The sequence below is a fragment of the Schistosoma mansoni genome, chromosome 1 (genome assembly GCF_000237925.1).
Source record: "Schistosoma mansoni strain Puerto Rico chromosome 1, complete genome".
Lineage (NCBI taxonomy): Eukaryota > Metazoa > Platyhelminthes > Trematoda > Strigeidida > Schistosomatidae > Schistosoma > Schistosoma mansoni.
Window position 1 is genome coordinate 12,182,899 of NC_031495.1, and position 23,918 is coordinate 12,206,816.

The 23,918-nt window shown below is 32.3% G+C and overlaps 1 protein-coding gene across 1 annotated transcript in view; it reads right to left on the bottom strand.

Moving 5' to 3' along the window:
- The window catches only part of Smp_165420 (putative zinc finger protein), a gene marked incomplete at both ends in the record, with an annotated part of 156,356 nt that overhangs the window by 11,804 nt on the left and 120,634 nt on the right, over positions 1-23,918 (bottom strand). The window contains 11 exon segments of the mRNA XM_018793290.1: positions 1,492-1,720; positions 3,958-4,083; positions 6,030-6,277; positions 7,712-7,913; positions 8,835-9,166; positions 10,488-10,868; positions 15,041-15,369; positions 17,060-17,214; positions 18,032-18,336; positions 19,398-19,823; positions 22,552-22,876. Of these exon segments, the coding sequence (XP_018647817.1) occupies positions 1,492-1,720; positions 3,958-4,083; positions 6,030-6,277; positions 7,712-7,913; positions 8,835-9,166; positions 10,488-10,868; positions 15,041-15,369; positions 17,060-17,214; positions 18,032-18,336; positions 19,398-19,823; positions 22,552-22,876 (3,058 nt within the window).

Sequence of the window (23,918 nt, forward strand, 5' to 3'; positions counted from 1 at the left end):
TCATATTTCGCGATATAAAATGAACCTCTCACAAGTTGATGAAATTCTGTAACTAAAAATTTAGTTTAGTATATCACCTAGTATCATCGAAAGAACAGTGTCAACATTTAAGGTTCAGATATTCAGTCATTTTTATTGGCTACATGTGACAGCGTTCATGATGATGTAAATCGTCTATCAGTAATATCTAAAAACAATAATATGTTTAATATAGCTGATTATTATTAATTTCTTCAACAGGTCTGTCAACATGTACAAAATGGGGTCATTTGCATCAATCTTGAGAAAATTTTATTGTTTAAGGCATATACTATTGCTGCTTCGTAGCTCAAAGATGTATGTAGTGTAGAATGATTACGGTCAAGGCCTATAAAGTCTTGAATGTCTGTCAGCACAAAAAGAGTATCCAGAACCGACTAGCTTATGTAGTGAATTCTTAGAAGGGTCAGTCGTTAACTTAATTCCTCAACACTAATACTCATAGATAAAATATTCAAAAACACAGGGAAGAATAACAGATAAAGTAGAATTTCTTTGAGGTTCCAGGCATGTTTTGCGACTGGCTACCAAAAAGTCAATGGTCACCTTAGAACCTTATAGAATATTTCTAAATACTAAGGTAAAAAAAATTACATATACTTTTCATAGTATTGAAAAAGAGACTGATCAGTTGTAGTTCTAAATATCAATCGGAAGATTCAAATAATTAGTACACATGAATTAAAATTCAGCCCATTACACAAGCCAATGACAATCTGAGTTCATAGCTCAGTAGAAAACTGATGGCGTCTGAATCGAATGGTAGTGGGGACGAATTCCAGAGGGAAAATTAACTCTGGAATGCAGGTACAGCCGGTTAATGAGTCCTAAAAATACGAAACGAGTATCCTGGATTTCACTATTAGCCACCGCCCATTTTTGCTTAAAAAATCCATATGACTTAATGGCAATATGGAGGCAGTCCACAGAAGATGTACATATACCAAAAAAGACTGATCAATCAGGAAATTCGAATAGCCAATACATATGGAGTATTCAAGTGCGTTTTAATTTGACTGTAGTAACTTGAAATACAATCGGGATCCAATGATTATTGGTCAATTACTTAAATCAGCAGAAGATTTTACACACCCACTTAGTTAGGTGGTTGAACGTAGTCGATAGTCCATTATGTTAAATACCGGCTTATCTTAATCTATCAATATTTTATCATTTGTTCTACAAAGTGTAAAGATTAGCAAGAGTCACTTTGTTAAATGGTACACTTGTAACAAAGTTGAATCCTCATTAAGGTTTTCATGGTCAATTTTGTTTTGAACATGAGATGTTTAGTCGACAAATCAATGACCATTCGCATCAAGTTACATAAATTTAATGAATGTTCAGCGTACATATTTTAGTCTAAATTTTAGCGTTATTAGTATTATGTAAACAATCACGATTACGCTCATTATCCATAATTACTAAACAAGTATTGCAAATAAAACTCACCTTCATATGACATAGCAACTTGGTTAATTTTATTATTGACACTTATTTCACAATTAGTGCTGGTACTGTCTGATTGTTGAGTATGATGAATACGTCTATAATGTTGAATGCGATCGTTCAACCGTCCTAAACTTGTGTACATACAAGTTAGTAGTAAACGAATAGCAAGAAAACTAATATGGGGCGAGCGACAGGTTCGTATTCGATTGATACACATTTTCTGTAGACTCTATGATTCACAAACAAATATATCAAAATGAAACAGAATTATGGGAACGGATTAGTTTCTTAACAAATATATGAAAAGTAGTGCTATCCTCAGTTTCCGTACAAGATGGTTCAATCTCAGATCTTAACAACGAGTATTGGTGACGCAAACCACATTCGAATCTAATGAAAAAGGAAGAGCTTATCTCAGATTTTACGGACAGGCTAATAAAAATCTAAGCTTGAAAGTAATGAAAACCTTTAACAGTACGATTTCCAGGTATCTCAGAGACACAGTAAATTAGTTAGACAACATGAAATCTTTCAGTTTTTCATAAAAAACCTCTAATCTCCCAAAATTCACTGAAGCTATTGCTATCTAATGCTTGGAACCTGATTTATTCACCTAAAAGGTAAAAACTACCAGGCGGAGAGTCCGCTCTTCATCTCTCATATGGTCACGCGTATATAGCTACTACTACGGAGCTGGAAAACCTTGATTCCAAACGAATGGTGTACATGGACTCCAAGATCCTGAGAGAACAAATGGTGCACGAACCCTTTTGTAGACACCAACTACCATGCGACAGCATTTATTAAAGTTGCCCTACTGCCTTGTGGATTAGATCTCTAGACCAAAGACTCAGGGAGTAGCCCTTGCTTTGTTTTGGACACTCAGACAGTCCCCCAGATCATACACAAACTTAATGATGACTACTTTATGTGGCACATACGTATTTTGGTGCCCCCTTATTACCAATGTGTTCAAATAAATAAAATAGATAAACTTGATAAGTTGGGATAAGAAGGCGAGTTCACATTTTCTCTAATTTGATGTAACATTTTATGAAACTAGTTTTATTTCTAATGTGACATTTTGATATTGGTTTTATTCTCAGTGTAACATTTTAATCAGTATGACATCGGTTTTAGATTTGCCAGGTCAATGTGTTTGTATCAACTTAGTGTAAATTTCGTTCAGTATGACAGGTGTGAATTTTCACTCAGTGTGACAATTATATTCTTTTGTATTATGTATGTGAACTTCATATGTGTTTTACAGCCACTCTGTATCTTTTTATCCATATAATGTTAAACTACTCATTACATGCGGGCAAAATCAGTAAATAAATGAGTTTATTTGGTTTGGTGATGACGTGATTTTCGATGACTTTTTTTGGAGGGGCAGTAAATTTTCATTTGTACCAGTCTTTGTGTTTTCATCTCGCATCGTGAGAATTGCAGTGGTTCCCGTTCCCGAGTATGAGCAGGAGGATAGCGGATACAAAAGACCCTACACATACGTAACAAAAGCAACTCCAAGCACAGCATAACTTTTAATTCATTACGTCATTATCCAAAATTTCTTTTATTGTGTTACGTTTTCATAATATCGTTTAGTTAGTAGTTTTATTTCTAAATGACTTGGCTCAAGTCAGTGTAGTTAGCTTGTGTTCCATTGCTTTATTGCGTAATCGTTTAATTTTGACTGTGATCGATGACTGGCAACCTTCCTCTGGATTTTATAAATATTTGTGACACTCTACTCAACATTTTTAAGTAAATTTGGATGGTGGTTAGCAGTGGAATTCAGGATGTGCGTTTCATCGTACGTAGGATTTATCAGCAGAATATACCTGCAACTCGGCGTTAGTGTTCTCACACTATGATTCGAACCCAATGTCTTTCACTTCAAACGGCCATCGCCTTATCCAATGAGCTACTGAGTTAAGACAGCCACTGGCTTGTATAAATAAATAATCCAACTCTATTCAGTGTTTTTAAGTTTATTTTTCTGCCAAGCCATGCTGATATGTTTTCGTGCTAAATTAGAACCAAATTTGCTATTGTACTGTATGTTAGGCTTTCTCTAAAAATTTGGTTTGGCTCTCTTCAAGTTTATAATGCGAACCACAAGCATGAAGATGAAAAAATAATGAATTTATCTGTTACGACCCATTCCAAACTAAGTTACATTAAGGGTTACAATCAATGATTTGTAAAGTTTTCAAGAATGAAAACCTAAAATTTTCTAAGTAACATACCTACAGTACATAGACTTATTGACTAATGTGTGTTTTATTTAGTAAGTCATTCATATTTTCCGAGACACTGTTTATAGTAGACAAAAATATGTACAGAATAGTAGGAAAGCAAAATTATTCAGTCAATTATATTAATCAAATTAGTAAAAGTTTTCATACAATTTATGCAGTTAACCAGTAAAGATCAATGAGAAATTCAAAACAGAAAACATACACCAATAGCGCCTTTACCAAGACGTCCGGTATGAATGAGACGTTCAATACCTTGACACCATGCCAAATGAACAGGAAAGGAATAACTTAACTCTACTGTAGTCCCTGTATTCAATGCTGAACATTTCTACAAAACAAAGGTAAATAACAGAAAAGGAGAAAAATATGATTTTGAGAATTAAAGAACTATCAAAGGAACATAGTACGGAATGCAATGGTCCCATTATAATACTGGACAAAATAAGATTTATGTACAGTATTGAAGATACTGTCAATGGATATTGAAACTGAAATGACAGGAGGAAAATGTATTACTCCGTTTTACTAGCTGATCAGTAAAAAGGCTTTTGAAACATACTCATGTAATTTAAAGTAGATTATCCTGTCTGTTCGACCACTGATAATTACTTTATTAGAAGGAAGTAGCTTATACGCACAGGTGGAAGTAACGGTGAATAAAGGTATAGTAGAGTTATCAGTCCTTGTCTGTCCTGGTAAAGTAGCCTCTATTTTACGTAGAATAGAAAGGACTGTAGTTAGCAGTCGAATCCGTGATGTGTTTCATGTTATCTAGAACTCATCAACTGAATGTACCAGGACCCTAGTGTTGACGTTCACTCCTGGGCTCCAACCTAAACTCTTAGTTCAAACATTCGACGTGTGACTCCGACAGACTGGCCAAATTTCAGGCTCTAATATCAATAACGCAGTACCTACAACCATTCCTAATGGTGATACAACTCTTATTTGATTAAAGTCTTCTTTTTCAATTTTTTTAGTCCTTTCTGGTATTTGTTATTTCAATTGATGTGAGTTTACCTCATCAGACTTCGAAATATTGTTATTGACGAACGCTCTGTGTATATATATTTCATTTTGTACTGAAAAATTTTATTATTGGTTCGACTGATATTCTACAACGTTTTTCCTGTTTTGTCTGACATTTAGTCCTATTAATGTATTTAATCACTTTAACTGTGTTATGTCCTAGCGCAGACTAAATTATGAGTAACTTCTGAGAGCGTTTAATTACCTGCTTACTACTTACTTACGCCTCGTGGAGGAGCATAGGCCACCCACCAGCATTCTCCATGCAACCCTGTCCTGGGAAATCCTTTCCAGATGTTATTTATCTTTTTGACGACTATTTCCGATTCCCGAGATAGCGTGTTATTACGCCTTCCTCTTTTCCGTTTCGTTTTAGGATTCCAAGTTAGCGCCTGCCTCGTGATGCAGTTTGGTGATTTCTGTAATGTATGTCCTATCCACTTCCAACGTCTTTTTTAATTTCCTCTTCATCTGGAGGCTGGTTTGTCCTCTCCCACAGTAGGCTGTTGCTGAGAGCGATTAATGGACTAATATTATATATATATATATTCTTATTGTATAACTATTCAAGAACTAGATTATGTGTATTTACAATCCTCTTATTATAAGCTTTATTTTTAACCTATAGACTACTATGATACGATTTACTATTCTTAAGTTATACCCAGTTATTAATTAACAATAATTACAATCCCCCACAATCATAGCCACTCTTTGGCTTGATCTTGTACAAACGTTATTTCCTATTTTGTGGTATGATGTGGTCTGGTTGGTTTGCATTTAAATCAAGTATATTTAAAATAAACGATCCGTATAGTGGATGCTAATATTGGTGTTCTGGACTCAACAGGAAAGGATAGGCAGCACAAAGGACCAATAAGGACGCTAGACTCCTCATACCGGTCAATATATTATTAGTTTGACACAGTGCTAAGATTGTATAAGTCGTATTCTAATTGGCAAGTAAATCATGTGATATTTAACCAGGCTAAAAATCACAACAAACTATATTCGAATCTTTGCTGTACTATACAGATATATGATTACCTTAATTATTGACCAACATCATTGCTATAAATTACATTAAACTTCATTTGGATATTCAACAACTAAATATATTTAGATCGAAAGGAGCTTATGGAAATCTAACGAAATAAACGTTATTCAACTGAAATAATTTATTTCTGCGTTTATATACATATTCATTAGAAAAGAAATGTAAATATTATTATAATAACTACTTACAGCATTATTTGTATATTTTGACTGATTCATTATAGGCACATCACTAAGCATACATGATGCTAATCGGAACAATATAGCTGTTAGACCAGATAGCATTTCTGTAATTCCAATGCCTGAATCTGTTACAATCGGAAAAACTGGTGGACCAGAAAAATGTTCAGTTAAGAAAAACGCTGTTGAAAGTATCATTAGTTGATGTTGTTCTATATGATCTGTCAAATCAATGTTTGATAATTGAATTATAGAAGCTAAAAATGAAATTTAAACGATTATTACTAATGATTGTTATTATCAATAAGTAAAGAAAGATTTCGAAATTGAAAGAAAAGTTATCTTCAAAAAAAGATTAGGCTGACAAGGTTTTGCGTGACGACATATTGTCCATACTAATTGTTGGGGAGACCCAGAAAATTCCTCGGAAAATGACTAAAGGGGCTCTGAAAATGCTGGGAAACATCTTATGTAATCAACATCGAATGGAAGTTTCTCAGAAACGTCTAGGAAGTGGAAAGTCACATGTCACATTTCTGGTCGGATGATTACCTATTCTGCTACTTTGCTTAGAAGGGTTCCAGAACTTTGCAGGAGCCCAAGGTCATCTGAAATGCTATAAAAACCCTAGATTTTCTGTACATAAACTACCTTGGGAATAAAGCGTTCTTTCCATATTCCGCGTCTTTTCTGTCGTGTTCAAGTCATCATGTAGATTTAGCCTAGGGTTACTACAAAAGCTTAAGAAACCGACTCAAGCGTTCAATTAGGAGATTTATCACTATTACTTATAACAGTATCAGTATGAAACCATCAAATTGCGTCACAAGGCAAGCGCTAACTTACAATCCTGAAAGGAAACGGAAAAGAGGAAGGCCGAAGAACACGCTATCTCGGGAATTGGAAACAGAGATCAAAAAGATGAATAAAAACTGGAAAGGATTTCCCAGGACAGGGTTGGATGGAAAATGCTGGTGGGCAGCCTATGCTCCTCCACGAGGGGTAACAAGCGTAGGTAAGTACGAAATCTCAAAGAATAAGCGGAATAATTTATCCAGTGTATGTATGTAGAAGGTATTTGTATTCAATTAAAATGTTTTTCAATTTTAAATATTTATTGTATAATAGAGTAGATGGATTTTGGATGTTATAATGTGGTGTGTGCTAGATTTAAGTAGTATATATCAGGAACTGGAAGTAGAATTCTTACTGAGAGAAAAGAAAAGCAGGAGCAATCGAAGTAGAAACAGGAATGGAAGAACAATCCAAGTAAGATGTGCAAATGGTATACTCAATATATTGCTTTCATATTTTACAAAGGAAATGTGTGATTTTGCAGATAGCAATAGATCGGTTTACCCTAACGAAGTCCTCGTTCATTACAATAGGTAGGATTTAGTTATCTAAGAACTGTGAGTACCAACAAAGAATATCATGTTTTCACAATATTCTAATATGATTAACTACTATCACTATTTAGCGCAAATAGTTTTCTATCACTAATGCTTGACATCAAATATCTGTTTAGCGTTGAATATTTCTTCCAACTCATTTGTAGATCTACAGAAGATACGGTTTTTTGTAAATTAAAACATACTTATTTGCTGTTTATTTTCAAGAATACAATGTAATTCACACAGCATTAATTGATAAAAAATATTAGACAAAACAAAAAGACAAAATAAACTCACATTCTCGTTCCACACTAGAAGTATTAGTAATTTTGCTAGCAGTACCTGGATGAAGTACAGCTTGCATGAATCGTTTCATACCGGATGATCCAGTAGAAGAAACGGATAAATTTTGGTTAATTAATGTTTCTGTGCCTAGTAAATTCGTTGTTATTGAATTACAGAATATAGTGTTAATCTTCTTTTCTAAATAACTGCATAACTACAGAGTAAAAAATTGAAATATATAGAAATGTAATTCTTTTTAGGAAAATAGTGTTATTCCAACTTTGTATAGATCGGTATTAGGACAGTGATTTTCTGACGTACAGAAAAGTGAATCAAACTAGTCTTTAACAGAATCAAATACATGTCATGGTATTTGACTTTTACAATCAATAAAATTTTTGGTAGCTTTATAAAGATTTATTTATTTTGGTGTTACTAGCTAAACAGTACTGATCTTACTGCTAGATCTAAAGATCTGACATTTAAACTCGTATGGCATGTGTAAAAATGTACCGATGCGGAATCTCAAACTAGGATTCTACGGTTACCTAGTGACATCAGGTTTTCAATAGTTTAAATGATGTTAGTCCGTAATAAAAACTACATTTTAATAGGTCTTTTATTATCTGCATGCTTTTAGATTAAAAGAAAGATGTTCCTGAAATGAAAATTGATATTTTGCATTCAATCGGATTATCTCTTTAGAATACATACGTGTTGAGATGTCCATTTTGAACTTTAGAAATTCTTATGTTCATATATACTGGGAAAACTCAATCGAGAAGTTGTAAATTATTAAATTAATCTTTCAAGGAATAGAAGCGTACATTGACTAACACATCATTGAATGACTGTTATGGTATATCATGAACTGACTGAATTTTGAGACTCTATACTAATAGTTTTCAACTTTGGAACTTAACAATATAGTGAGAGACTTGACAGTTATGAGCACAGTACCGTATGAAGTAGCAAGCGTGATAGGTCAGGAGATTTAACATAATTATTAACCAATATCTTTGATTTATTATATTCCTTTAAGCAAGTTGAATTAATGAAAACCAACTTTAATAATTATAACCCTAACACCAAATAAAATAAAGCTAATGAACCAAATAACCAATCAAAAACTTACAAATGTATAAAGTTCATTTAACAATGATGAACCAGTTGGTGGACTATGCTGTTGTAATTGTTGTTGATATGGTTGTCTTCTAATTAATAATGCTGTATGTAATAAATACATTGCACTATGTAAACCAGCATTTTGTACTGTTAATAAACTAGAATTAATAGCATTCATTGTTTGTTTTACAGCTGGTTCAAGTGAATAAGGTTGAAGTACATGTGAATTAGTTGGTGAACTATTAACTAATTCTAATACTGCTGTACATTTTGAAATCCCTAATGCTAACCATATATGTATTGGTGATTGGAATTCATCCCATGTCGGTAATTGTTTTAATGCTATTTAAAAAAAAGAAAAAAAGGATAAAATCTACTCACTTTTATTATAAATTCAAATAATTAAGTTAATAGTGATATCAGCAGAAAAGTAAAGTTTAACATTACAGACTGACTTTGAATAGAGAACAATTAAAAACCAGTAGGTAATGGACAGGTATTTCGCCGTAGTATGCGAATGTTCAGCACTGCGGATCCATAATCCAATTAAGGATTAAACTAGGGTCTTTTAGACCTTGTGGCAAGTGCTTAGCCTTCAGACTATTGAAATGGCATTTAATGATTTAAATTTTCAACTTGATACAGTTCACGATATCGCGATGACCATCATTTATCGTCATTGGCAATATTTATCTCATGCCAGACAGATTTGAACTCTACTGAAGACTAGATGTATTATTACATTCAGCATTGTTCTTTTTTTGTGGGACACGTTGAGACTAAGTACTAAGTTTTATTTACGTAAGTGCTTAGAATAACTGTTATACACACATATGCATATACCAATGAGGAAGTTGCTAAATAAGAATTGTTTTGTACATTAGATATAATCAATCAGATAGCTTAATTTCTAGAGGTTCATACAACTGAAGTCTTTATACTGATGCATCACTGTATAGTAACCAGTGTCATGTTGCAGAGTACTTAGCGCTGATCAAACTCTAGTGACTATTAGTTCTAAGTAACTTGACAATCGCGATGCAGTCCATTTGGTGTTAGATGGTCGGAGGCAAGGAACCGAGGGTATTTGGTCAGAGTTGAGAAACAGACTACTACTAAATGGAAAACCAGTGTGTGATCTAGGCAATATTTAGGTTTACAATTTACTCTCCCTAGAGTAATGTCCTGGTCTTATACCTAAAAGGAACACCTGAATTAATGATAAAATTGATAAAGTGAAACGAACTAAAAAACATCAACATAAGTTATCCTCACTCAATTATTTAGTCAGTAATGCTTAATTGGATCTTATACCATATGATTCAAAATGGTAATAGATTGGTGTACTATTTACACTATGTATTTATTAAACATTTTAACGTTTTGAACGTATTTGATCTTGCCCATCTCACATAATTTCTGTATAATCATTTTATTATTATTAGTTTTTAGGTAATCCATTTATCATTTTCCAGTGTCATATTTCAAAATACAACATCTATAAACGATTCAGATTTATGTAGTAGGCTAGTACATGTAATGAGATATCATCAGTTAAGTCTGGATTATAATTATGAAGGTTTATTGACTATCACAATGAGTACTTATAAGTGAACATAATAAAAACAATAACAGTAGATAAATAAATAAATAATTGCCTTACCATCTTGTAAATGATCATTTAACCAAATAAATTGTTCTTGTGTTGTAAATAAATCGGATAAAATGATAGCTGATTGGAGAATTGATTGCCAAACATCAAAAGCTGGTCCTTTCACTGTTGAAGTTTGCTGTTTTATTTGTTTAGAAGAATTTTTATTTAATAGAGAAGAGGAAATAGTTGAATTAGATGTGAATAAATCAACAAGCTTTGAAGTTCCCAACAATAAAGTATTTATATCTTCATTATCAGATCGTATAGTGAAAGGTTCCGGCTTAAGACATGAATGATAAAATAGTTGTAATGATTGAAGACATGAAAATAAAGGATCTTCATAATTTTGTAATGTAAGAATACTGGTTGGGCGATGATTAGACTTTGAAACTAGAAAGAAGTAGTGGAAAATTAATGTAAATGATAAATATGAGTATTCATTTTATGGTGAAACACAAATGCATATAAAATCCAGACTGTCTTTGTAAAATACTGTTCCGGCGAAAGCTTTTTCGATATCTTACAGTTAAGTCACGAGATTTGAAACTTTATTCACTTACCACAAATTTTGGAAACCAGGTATGATCATCATCATGCAATTCAAACTCTATGTATGGACTGAATAAAACCTGGTACTTAGTGGCTGAAAGGCGAACACCTTGACCACTAAGCTACCGCTCCACTGGTTTGCTAGTATGGTTTTGTAATCTTTACAGAACAGGATTAATATCGTTCATTTTGTAGTAACCATTCACTAATTATATATTTTTCAATAGGAAATAGTTGGAAACGTTATAAACATGGAAATAAATAACAGGATACTGTACGAGTATGGTATGTGCATAGTTCCAGAAATAGAAAAGAAATTTAAAAAAAATTCTGTTGGGGACGTAATATTGTCAATTAAGTACTTAGTATCAGATAATATGGACAATAATCGACTTTTGTAGCCTAAAATACTCTCAGTTTATGTGATCGTACATTTGACCGTAGGATTTTAAAAGTTATTGACGTGTAGTAGTAAAATATACATTATTCCGGAATTCTGAGCAATGAAAAACAGAACATGCAGGGAAACCAAATACTTCATCTAACGAAATGACTCACTGATACAAGGTGAATCCACATCTGGTTGCCGTTGATTGCCTTTAGAAGCTAAAATTACTCTTACCAATGAGTTTATAAGTATTATTGTTCAGTATTTAAAGAAAACATAGAATGGTTTATAAATACGACCTATTAGTAGTAGTATGATTTCACATAGTTAACGAAACTCCACATTTCCTAGTTATTTTTTATGTTTCTATTTATCCAAAAGAATAGACTGATGAAAACCAGTTAAAATTCAGGCTAGATAGAATGTATGTCCATTAAATTTAGTAACATACACTCGCTCGTGTATCATAGACGAAATTACGGACGTCATAACAACAGTTCTGAACGAAAATTTATCGATATATAACAATGAAAGGAATGGTGGTTAAACATACAAACTTTCTTGAAGTCTTTCAGCTACTCAAAAAACAGAGATTTATTTTCCAGAGAATATATCAACAGTAGTCATCAGTTATCTAATTTTTTTATCTCAGCCAAACTTCACAGTAAATTTTAGTCTCAATGGCCCTATTGAAGAAACCAACTCTTAAAGAATCTATCCTCTTTAAATGAAATAAATACAGTCTCGAGCAATGTAAAATACAGTCGTTGGTGTGAGAGCATACTCAAATCTTCAAGATATCCTTGGTGAAAAACTATACTTAACGTTAGCTTCTAAGTGCACAGTAGTATTTCCAGATTTGTATGTGTTTGTTTCTATTTTAACTTTTGTAGACCTAGGAGATTAATTGTTTCGGCTTCATCCAACCAACTGGGAGAGTCAACATTATATTTTAATTTCAATCACATATGACATTATGGGATTATTCCACAAATAAAATTAATTAAATGACCAATAAAGCTGAAGTGTATTTTAACCGTCAGATGTTTTTTAGTATTTCATTCAAAGTAATGTAAGGTCCGATTGTTACGTCATACAAGATAGAAGAAAGGGCGTTTGGATCAAATAACTACTTTACAAAGATTTAACTGTTTGAAAGAAAAAAACGGGAGGACAATATATGATATACTGTTAACTCTGGTTTTACAGGGACAACTAATAGGTGACTAAATGAATTAACAAGTCAAAAGCTTATTTGCTCATCATATGGTTTATATGTATTTCGAAATAAACTTGATCTGTTGATGAGGTATTAATTTGAATGAAATTTTGGGATAAACGCTTCCTTGAAAAGTTAACTAAGTTACTGGACTAGGTAGTAATGACGTTATATTATACAGTGCTATTCGGTTTAAATGAAAGTGACTGTGTTGCTTCTTGTCCCATTTTAACAGACAAATGTTCGACATACACACATACAGGTACAATTACAAGAAAGAGAAATTCCCACAAAACACCATCCTTCGAAAAACAATGAAAAGAAAACAAAATTAGTCATTCAAATGTTTGTGTTTATCCTTTTTGTGTGTGCAGTAAACAAAGACAAGTTTATTTTTTCCACTGACAAAAAGTGAGAAACCTAGAAGCAAGGAATATGGTTTGATTTTTTGTCAACTGATAAAAAAAACGAAATGTATCTCAAGGTCAGTTGTAAACGATGTTGTAGTTCATATAAGTATGGCTATTTGTTTATTTTTAATCAAAATTTTTCTCTTGAGAACAAAGTAATAGTGACCCAGTAATTGGAGACTATTTTGTGAAAACAAAATAATTTAAACCATCCAAAGAACAAATATTAATAGCGGACTATAGGGTAAGGCTACGATTGTTACGGGAATGCAATAGTTAGTGATTGGTTCGAATCAAAGTGTAGAGAGTTATTTTGTTGATTTGGTTGAGTAACGAATACGATTTTAGAATACTATATAAATGCTCAGTGTTGAAATTTTTAAACTATGAAATTTCAGAAACTAAGTCTTTTATGGTCTATACTAAACAATAATGACAATAACATATTCATGATTGAAAACTATGTCATCATATTATATCCATAAACAGATGCTTTCTAAATTAACCAACTTATTCTTTAAACAGTACTATACGGTTAACAATGACCTAGAGGAATGTTATGATTGACTAGCACATAAAACCAGCTGCTTCTTGAACTTCCAAAGAAATCATTTTCTCTTCAAGTTTAAAATCTATGTCAATGAAGTTCTAATTTTTGCAGTAACACACTGCTGGTTACATTATTCACTTATTTTCTGCGACGTTAATGTAACTTAAAGGCTAAGCTACTATATGTAGACACCTCAATGTGATACCATTTAATTTTATCGCTTTTATAGTAACAGTTTCATGAACAGGACGACCCACAACAATACAGACGTTTATTTCTTAGTATTGGAAAATTGTACCTAAGATATTTATTTATACACTATTTTAACCTTAGCTTTACAGTTGGTCAATAATTCAGCTAACTTACATTTCATCTGTTCCCCCCTCATAGCACAAATAAATGCACAGCCTCTCCATACCATAAATACCTGGTAAACCTGTACGATTTTATCACACTTATTGCTTCCCCTCCAAACAAATCATATACTTAAGATCTAGAGTTACAAACTACAGTGGTTTCTGATAGGTTGTCTACTTAAACGCTTGTTAATAACTTCCTAGACGCTTCTTATAATCCCAAAGTATTACACATGACCTCGAACATGAGAAAGGGCGCTAAATATGAATAAAAAGTTTGCTCTAAGATTGATTTACGTAAATAAAATCGCACTAATTTATAGGTTCTCGGATGATATTGATCTCCTAGAAAATTCTAGGAAAATGCTAAATATGTTAACGACTTAGGTAGTGATCAAATTAAAACGGGGGATGTAATCCTTCATTTTTCTAGAAGTTTCTAAGCTTTTAATTAGTACTGACTGGATAATGTGCTTTCAGTCTTTTTTGGGCTTCGAGGGACTTTTTTAGGGGATATTTGTGGGCCCCAAACACCTTTCTTCTTTTAATTAATATGACTTCTTCCTTCGTATCACTTGTAGTTCAATAACTAGCTGACGGCAGCATTTCATATTTATTCTTGTTGTTCATATCCACCAATTCCCTCTTCTGTCTCTTATCCTGATGAAGAAAGCAAGATTGGGTCGGTCAACAGATCGTTGAGCAGCATTCGAGATAATTGAGTAACTACTATCCTAAGACCTCCTACTTATGTATTATGATCCTTTATTGCCAATTGTGATCGTTTCAGACGCTTCGAATTATGGCGTAGGAGCAGTTGCCCCACACATCCTTCCCGATGGATATGTAATCAGTTCGTTAACAACAATAAAACGTAGTTATAGCGAAGTCAGAATAGATGAATAGTAAGGCAGTATGAAAAAAGTGACAACCTTGATTATTTGTCTTAATTTCACCCAATCAAAATTACATAAAGTCACTCCAACCTTCACTTGTTTGAGAAGTCGTTGAGTTATCTATAACTCGGAAAATAAGAAATAATCAGTAAGTAATCTGAAGAGATACAATTCTTTAAACTATTCAAACTCACTTTGTAAAGGGGTAACAGATTGTGGCGTAGCTAACTGTAGTTTTTCACTTTCACTGGGATGTTCAACAACGGATGACCATACGGTTGGATTAGGATTTTCTCTCATACGTAAACGTCGAATTAATCTATCAACAGCAAACTGACTAGGACCATCTAAATACCAATTTGTTAGACGCTCTAAATTAATTAATTCTAAATCCCCAGTCTCATTTAGTCGATTCATATGTTCCGAATATGTTGTACATATTAGAGAGTATTCGTTAGAATTATTTATGTAATCCTGTTCCCGTTCAATCATAGTTAGTAATGAAATCAATTTTCGACCAAGTCTTTGTTTTTTCGATGCAAGAAAGATTTAACAGAAATGAGGAAAAAAAGGGTGATAATCGGTATCAAAATCACAAATAAATTATTTGTAGATAGTGAACCAATGCCTACAAACAGTTGTTACTGATCAAATTAATTTTATTGAACAGGTTAAACGTAATATTTCCAAAAAGTATCCCTTAATAATAAAAATTAAAATTCTAAACGGTATAGGAATTTCGCTACATTCCTAAATACACTGTTACCAATGAATATTGGATAGCACAAAACGTGAGTCCATAAAACGCTACCAATCAGGTTGAAACATTCCAAATGAATGAAATCAAATCGTAGTCAATAAATGGGACGAATTTATTTAATAGTGATTTTGGATTGTTTCAAGATACCCTATTATTTAGTACGGCACACAGTGATTATTACCGCTAATTAGATGGCGCTTCTAATTAAATGTTATTCATAATTTTAGAAAATTCAGATTCGATTTCCTAAAATCCTGGTACTTTGCAATTTCCACTCGTAATGACAGTGGAAATTCCCAGATATTTGGAGAAAATATTGATTTACGTCCCATGCTTTAGGTAATCTCTGAGGGAAGAAAGATTTAAGAATTATTCCTTACTGTATGCTGAGATATTAGTGTATTGGTGAAAACAACTAACACTTCATATGGATTATTAATCTCAGTAATATCTTCCATTTAGGTGGTTTCTATATTTTGATATCCTAACTGATCTAAATCAACTATTGACTACTGATAATACTATACTATTGTGTGTTAAATCATATAACAGTTCACCACCGTTTAACGTAAATAATTACAAATTTGGATCAGAAACAAAAATCATAGAGGATGCGTTTACGAATTCCTTTGAATGCTCGATCACGATGCAACAGATATTAGTTTTAATTCTGGTCAAAGCCTCTTTAATAGTGTAGATAATTAATGATATGTGAGTTGAAGTGCATGATCTTATGTTAGACTGTAGGATTGATTGGTAAACTTCTGCTTGAGTCACTTATCCAAAAAAATCATTTCGATATAATTTATAACAGATATAACATATGTTATGAACAAGTTATTCAACGTTCAATTTGTCTGGGGTCATCAAGTCAAATAATGTTATAGATATTTACAAAGTTAATACTATTATAATTTAGGTTTAAGATAGCTATAATAATAAAACAAATGCTGGTAGACGAAAACGAGAGAGCCATAGAGAATTTAAAAACCTATACAGATTGTCCGGAATCAACAGCATTTTATGACGTGAACATTGGGTAGTGGTTGTGAATTAACTAGAGAGGCAAATCTAACTTCTACCAAATTAAAGTAATCTATTGTATTTAGAATAAATGAGAAGTGCCTAGCATTGGAATGAAAGGCGCGCGTTTTGTCCCGTGGAGGTTGACTCTGATATGAGGGTACATCCAGCAGACGAGTTCTAAACAGGATGAAACGAGCGTCCTGGACTTCATTGTCGGCCGAAATTCGTCTATTCCAAATAACTTACTTCATAATGGCTACATCGAGGCAATTCGCACAGGATCCACATATGTTAAATAGCACTGATCAGATTTCAGTCAGAATATCAACAACGACATAATACAACCCACTACAAATTTTTATAATCAATCTTTGGAATATTTTCCATAAACTCTTTATTTAAAAAATAAAGTGATTTATCTGCTTACTTTGTATGAGAGAAATGTGGTATTCCAAGGCGAGAGTGATGATGTAATCGAGAGTACAATGTATCACCAGGTTGAGGTTTCAATGACGTATCCATTAGCAATCGTGTTAGACCGCGTAGACCAATTACAATAGACTGATTGCATTCAATCGATTCCTACAGGTTAAAAAAATGTTTACTAACAACTTCTGATCACAAAAAATCTGTGCGTATGATGTGCATATATCAAAAAGAAAATATCTAAGCGAAATATTCCAATATTTACTGTTCGCGACGACAGAAGAAGGGTAGAAATGAATAATCACTGGTTATTTTATAACTTTTATATTCGTCCTTGATTATCCATTTGTTACCTCATAGGTGTAGCTTATTATTTGAATATTTTTTAAATCAAAATCATAGCTTTAGTCTCCTAATATATATATATATATATATAATCAATTAGTTGGGCAATTGTTTTATTTTCGAAAATCTATTCGATTGGAATCGGTTCTATGGAGCAAATCATCCATTTGACCATCATAGTAAATAATTAATATTTATCAAATAGACATAGACATCATTACGATACTTTTTTTGCTCATATCTTAAGAAGAATCACTATATGTACCATGAAATGTAATGTGAGGATCTAATGACATTTAGATGAAATTCAAGTTATGCGAAGAAAGTTATACAACCAAGGTTTCAGCTTACTGGGAGTCAGGAACTTTGAGAAAATTTACAATCACTTTATTTCTAGCTATAATTTGCTGCCTAAAGAAGGAAGTCCATAGTCTGAACGGTCGTAAACTCATCTAGTATTGCATGAGAGTCTCATAAATAACTGGTAAGCAAGGAAACAGATGTCTTGAATATACACAGTTCTCTAAGGATTATCTCAAAGTGTCAAATTAAATAAGTAAATTACAAACACATGTCTGAGTTTTGATTAGAGTAAACTCAGTATAGAAGAGACTGTTCATCAACCCACCTCTGAACTTGTTAGTTGTCCATTATCAGATTCTATTTTAACTGAATAGATATTTTGCTGAGCATCTGACGCAGAGGATAATAATTCTAAGTAATTTGTCCAAATTCTTTCAAATTCCCTACGATCTAACCAACCCATAGCGTTAAGACGTGTAATGTTCACTATTAAATGATCTAAATCCAGGTTTACAAATGAATTAATACATTCTGACGCTTTCGCATCATTAGATTCATGAAATGACATATTAATTGAACTGTAACTGTATGAACTGGATACGTTCAAAGTATGTAGGAGACGAGAAATTCCTGTAAGAAAAACAAACAGAATATGATTGAGTTTATAGAAAAATGGATAAGCTCCATATATGATGTGATGTTTAAAAAACAAAATTTTAATAACAATCATCGAATAGATTTACCGAAAATTAATTTAGTTATCAGAACACTTTGTGAGATTTAACACAGGAAATTGTTCAGCCAGCAATCAAAATTTTGGTTCTCAAACAAATGAGGTGGAAACCACGTAGTTTTTTACAGCTTAACTTATACAATAAAAAATTATGTTTGTCCCAACATTTATTCATTATATTTTCTGTCAGATCGTATAAACGCTACTATTTACTCATGAAATACAATGTTCTTCCATTCTGTAATTTTTTTCTTGTTGTCGATAATTCACGAAGGGCACAGATTACTCGCCGCATGGTTTCAGGATACATCTTCCAGTTTACTTATATTCCTTTTGGATATTACTTACATTTATGAGACTCCAGGGACTGATAATATCAATTTAAGTTCACTGCTAAGATCAGTTTGTAGGTTCAGTTGTTTAGATATAAACACTATGAGATTTTCGAAGATCCTATCATTATTCAGTAGTGCATGTAAAGTAGACAATAAAAGTAGTAATCGTTGTCAGGATTATTCATGATTGAAAGCCAGTAATAGTCTAATGGAAATATGAGGGTAATATTCATTACCGCTGTTTCACCATAGGTAAATTTCAATTCTCAATTTTTATCAGCTGAAAATAAAATTGTACCACTCACACATTTTACTTTTGTTTTGGAATTTCTAAATACTACTCATAAAATCACTGTCAGAATCGGGCGTCACAGGAAAGTAAACTTACCAGGACAACAAAAACACCTAGTTTTGAATATAAGAAGCTATTTTCAAAGTAGTTTTAGCAGTCCAATTTGATAATTTAGTTATCAATGTTGTTATTGAAGCAACTTAATATATGTATACTGTAACTAACCAAAGAAAAATATAGTTTGCTGAATTTTAACATTTATTAGATTAATATAGATTATTGATATGGAAAATAATAAAAAAATATACAACTAAAGTAATACAACAATTACCTAAGGTGCAAATGTTTAATTGACCAACTATATCTAATCCCGTTGACTGAATAAAGTTAGAACGTAACAGTCTACACTTGCCAATCAGTTGACATGGTTGGATAAATCCACCTTCTATATTTCCTAATCTTGCTTGATTCGTTGTGGAATTTAATATGGAAAATGATGCAACTGATGCAGTTGCGGCACAAAAGTGAGAAAGAGTCGATGCAGAAATCGAATCAGGCCACCATAAACCCATAATAGGTGGGTATAAAGGAGTGAGTAAATTATTTAATAAGATTGTTGTAGATAATTCTGGAGGTAATAATGACGATGACTTTGTTATCGATTGCTGTGCATATTCATCGAGTATTCTTTGAACAGCATTTATCATATGTTGGTTGGTTGATTTAGACCAAATTGTTGTATACTCAGAAAGACATGCTGAACATATAGAAAAGTAATACAAGCAATTTATACAGTAGACACGAATATAGTGTTTTTAATGAACACTGAGTTCGGTAAAAAGTTCACTTTGGTGAAATAACCCTTTTCGGCAATTTCATATATATACATATATGAGATAATTGGTTACTTTGAAAGTAAATTTATATAATTCAACAACACATCAAAATGTGAAATAGTAGTGTTGTGCTATTTCTATCATGAGTACCAAAACAGTCAAAATGAATAAGATAGATGGGCTGTTAAACGATGGGTCAGAGCTAACAAATCAAGAATTACAAACTTATCAAAAGGATTTGACTAATATTTCAATCCTAATTTTAATAGCACGAGTGTATGAAAAATGTTTGAACATATGTTATACTATAGCGACATAAACTTTGATATACTTCAGCGAATTAATGAAAATATTCAAAAGGCAGCATTGAAATTGCGCAAGGTATACAAATTTTGGTAGTTTCTCAAATAGACTCACTACAAAGCTATATTTACAAAAAGTATTTTTAAAGTGAGTGTATCACTTTTGGAATACTTTTGTTAGAATATGAAGATTAATATCATTTAGTTTTAATTACCATCGTTCATAAATCTATAACTTTATATTCAACCAAGATTTTTTTGTATAAGTGATTGCACGACATTACGAATTTTATTCTTTAAAATTAAGGAAAAGTGTCAGGTAGTAACTGGTCCAAAACAATTAGAGTATTATAGCTGGATAGGGAGGCACGGAAAGTCCACCTAGTGGACTTGGAAAACCCTGATTACAAACCAATGGTGCACATGGGCTCCAGTATCCTGATGAAACAAATGGCGTATGAGCCAATCGTTGGTCACCGGCTACCATGGGACTGCATTTCCTCACGATGCTCCACTGTCTTGTGGATCAGACCTTCAGGTCAAAGGCTCCGGGTGTGGCCCCCTAAGAAAACCACCTGTTTCGATTTGGGCACCTGGGCAGTATCACAGCCCTCACATAAATCAAATGAGATTTGTGAGCCGCATATGTATCTGGTGCCTCTTTGTACCAATATTTATGTGTTCAAATAAATAAAAAATAAAGGGAGGCAAATATTTTCAAATGCCTAGGATGTAGGACTGGTCACACTACATAACGTCTTTAAAAATTCAATTGTATTGATTATTTGAGTCTTGCCATTGACTTTTAGGACCGCAGTTGATCCGGCTGACGAGTCCCAAACACAGTAAAACGCGCGGGTTGAATTCCATCGTTAGCCACCATATATTTCAGCTTATAATCTCTAAATACGTTTCGTTTAATCTTAGCTTCAATAGTTCACTTGGATTTACCAATGTGACAAATAGTTTGAACGAGATTGAGTAAAAAGTAGAACTTCAATGAACCATCTAACCAATAAGATGAATAAGTAAATAAATGCTAAGAACAATCAGTTCACTTATAGATGTTCAGAATATAGAATTATTCCCTTCATGAATATTAATTAGTATCTATTTGTTAAACTTGATAAAACAGCAGAACTCATTTGAAGTCTTACATGACAAATTACACAAACAAGATGAATTTTTAACAGTCAAAATGAGAACGGTAAAGTTAAATCTGTAAACTTATCATCATAAAGCAATGAGTAAAATATGTACGTCAGGAATGTTAGTAAACTAAAACTGATTTCTAAAATGTTGACCGAGGTGGTAAACCCTTTAGTTCTCTCTCCTAATAAACTTTCATTGTATGGATTACTTAAGTGTATGAAACTGACAAAAATCAATGAAAACAGTTCAGATATAATTAAAGGTGGTTGAATTTTACTGGTTAGGTTTGTAGTGATTGCTTTTGAGCTAAATGACTCAAAATTAGTATGTACTTTATTTAACATTGGATAGTTTATAAATGTCATATACCAGAGAAAGGATAATTGCTTATTGGCCATCACTGAAAATATGTGTTTTTATACAATAAATTGTAAATCGTCATGCTCTGTGGGTATATCATTATATAAATTAAAGGAATTTGTTAACTAGCATTCATGTTTGAAAATTGTTTTACTTATGGAAATTAAAAATGAAGAGGTAAGAGATTGTCTATTATTTAGTTCAATTTCTACTAGTAAATTTGAGAAAATCTTGGTTCTAAATAATTAAATGATAATCCTCAAGTGTTGTATTCGGAAAACAAACAGAGAAAACGACAACAATCGGAAGGAACAACATACTTAGTTGTAGGTAGAGGTAGATGAACGTTAGACTGTTAACCTGTCTTAAAGAGAAGAGTTTTATGCGGGGTATGTCAGAACATAATATGGATACTTGACCGAACATTTCAAGCCGGTAGTATTCGTTGAAACTTGAGGGGTCGAACGCCTGCAAAGCTACTTATTTTAAGATGTTATTGATAGCTACAAAATTTATGAGAAATGTAGATTAACTAAATATCCTTAAGGCTTCAATTCAAAAATGTTTGACATTTGATGCAACTTATCACTGATACATGAAATCTAGAAACATAAATTTATGCTAATTAAGTTTCATGATAGTGGTTACAATCCTAATCATTCATATTGTTTCTACTTCAAATGACGTGACACTATGAATGAGTTTCGATTAAAAATATTTGTATTCAAATTGACATTATTTTTAGTGCTGTCTGATACAAAAAAGGTGGTTTGAAATAAAAACATATCATTAAAATCAAATTCACCCAAACAAAAAGAAACTAAATAGTATGTACCTGATTTATCAATCATCCATATGAAGACAAGAAAGATGGATAAAATCTTTTTACCATCACCACCGAACAAATCCACTCCTTTGGCAGAACGATTTAATGCTGTTTGTAAAATATAATTTAATAATCGAAGACTGGTTTGCATCATTGTTACAGATACGATATAATATCGCGGAGGTTTATTATTATTACTATTATTATTATTATTATTATTATCCATGTTCATAATTTGTGACTGATTTAATACATGATCAGTATTGGAATAAGTATTGCCTGAACAAACACTAGCTATCTTAGAATATGGATAACCCATTGAATGAAAGAAGAACTGAAATATTAGTAAAATAAAGACAAAAGAACAAATTAACTGAGATTATTTGGGAAGGAATTCCTAACAAATTTTGAATCATAAAAGAAGTTCGTCGATAAAATATAGAAAAAAATGAAGCGCTTAAAAAGTTCATTTGTAGTGTTGGATTGATGGTAGGAAATTTTAATATTTGAACCATGGAGTTAATAACAGTTAATTAAAACCTATAGATTTAGGAATTTACTATGTGGAGCGGTGGGTTAGTGAGTAAAGGATTCGGCTTTCAACCGTTGTCCCACAGGTTCAAACCCCGAACCATTTCCGCTAGGGCAATCAGATAGTACCACCAGCACTCAAAGACAGTGAAGCCTAAATCCCAGCAAATAAAACTAAACTTGGTGAATTGTATGATATAACATGATTGATTTTTTGTTTACTAACCTACTGGTTCAGTTTTCTTTGGATCTGTAAAATTTAGAGAACATTCCATCTCAAAAACGGAATAACGTTTCTTTTAAGAATAGTTTTAATTTTTTAAACGAACAGCCAAAACACTAATGGTTTTTTTATAACTAAATATGCCGTTTCTGGAACTAAATGGCATGGAAAAATCAATGACAAAGTGGAAAAAACTGAAAATCCATTTTCAGTTTGGTATTAAGAAGATGTAACTTGGACAGTCAAAGCATCAATCAGAGGTATTATACTTCTAAATGAATGAAAAAAAGCAGTCGAAGAGATAGCTAATAATGATAAATGAAAGTTGCTCAATTTTTAGTTTATGTATCAATACGTACAGTTAATATAAACTAATTACTACAATAGTATTAGATCTATGCAAACTAAAAAAAATTTAACCACTGCTAATCCAAACAATCGGCTAGTTAACACCTTCATAAACAATGGATTGCAAAATAAATTATATAAAATATGAAAGGGGAATCAAACGTTTCCTATTCATATCATGACATTTTATGTCAATGATTATTGTTGATTTATTCAAGTTTCTATCGTTGATTTCATCTACATTCAAGGTGTTTTTATCCATGCGAAATTGTGA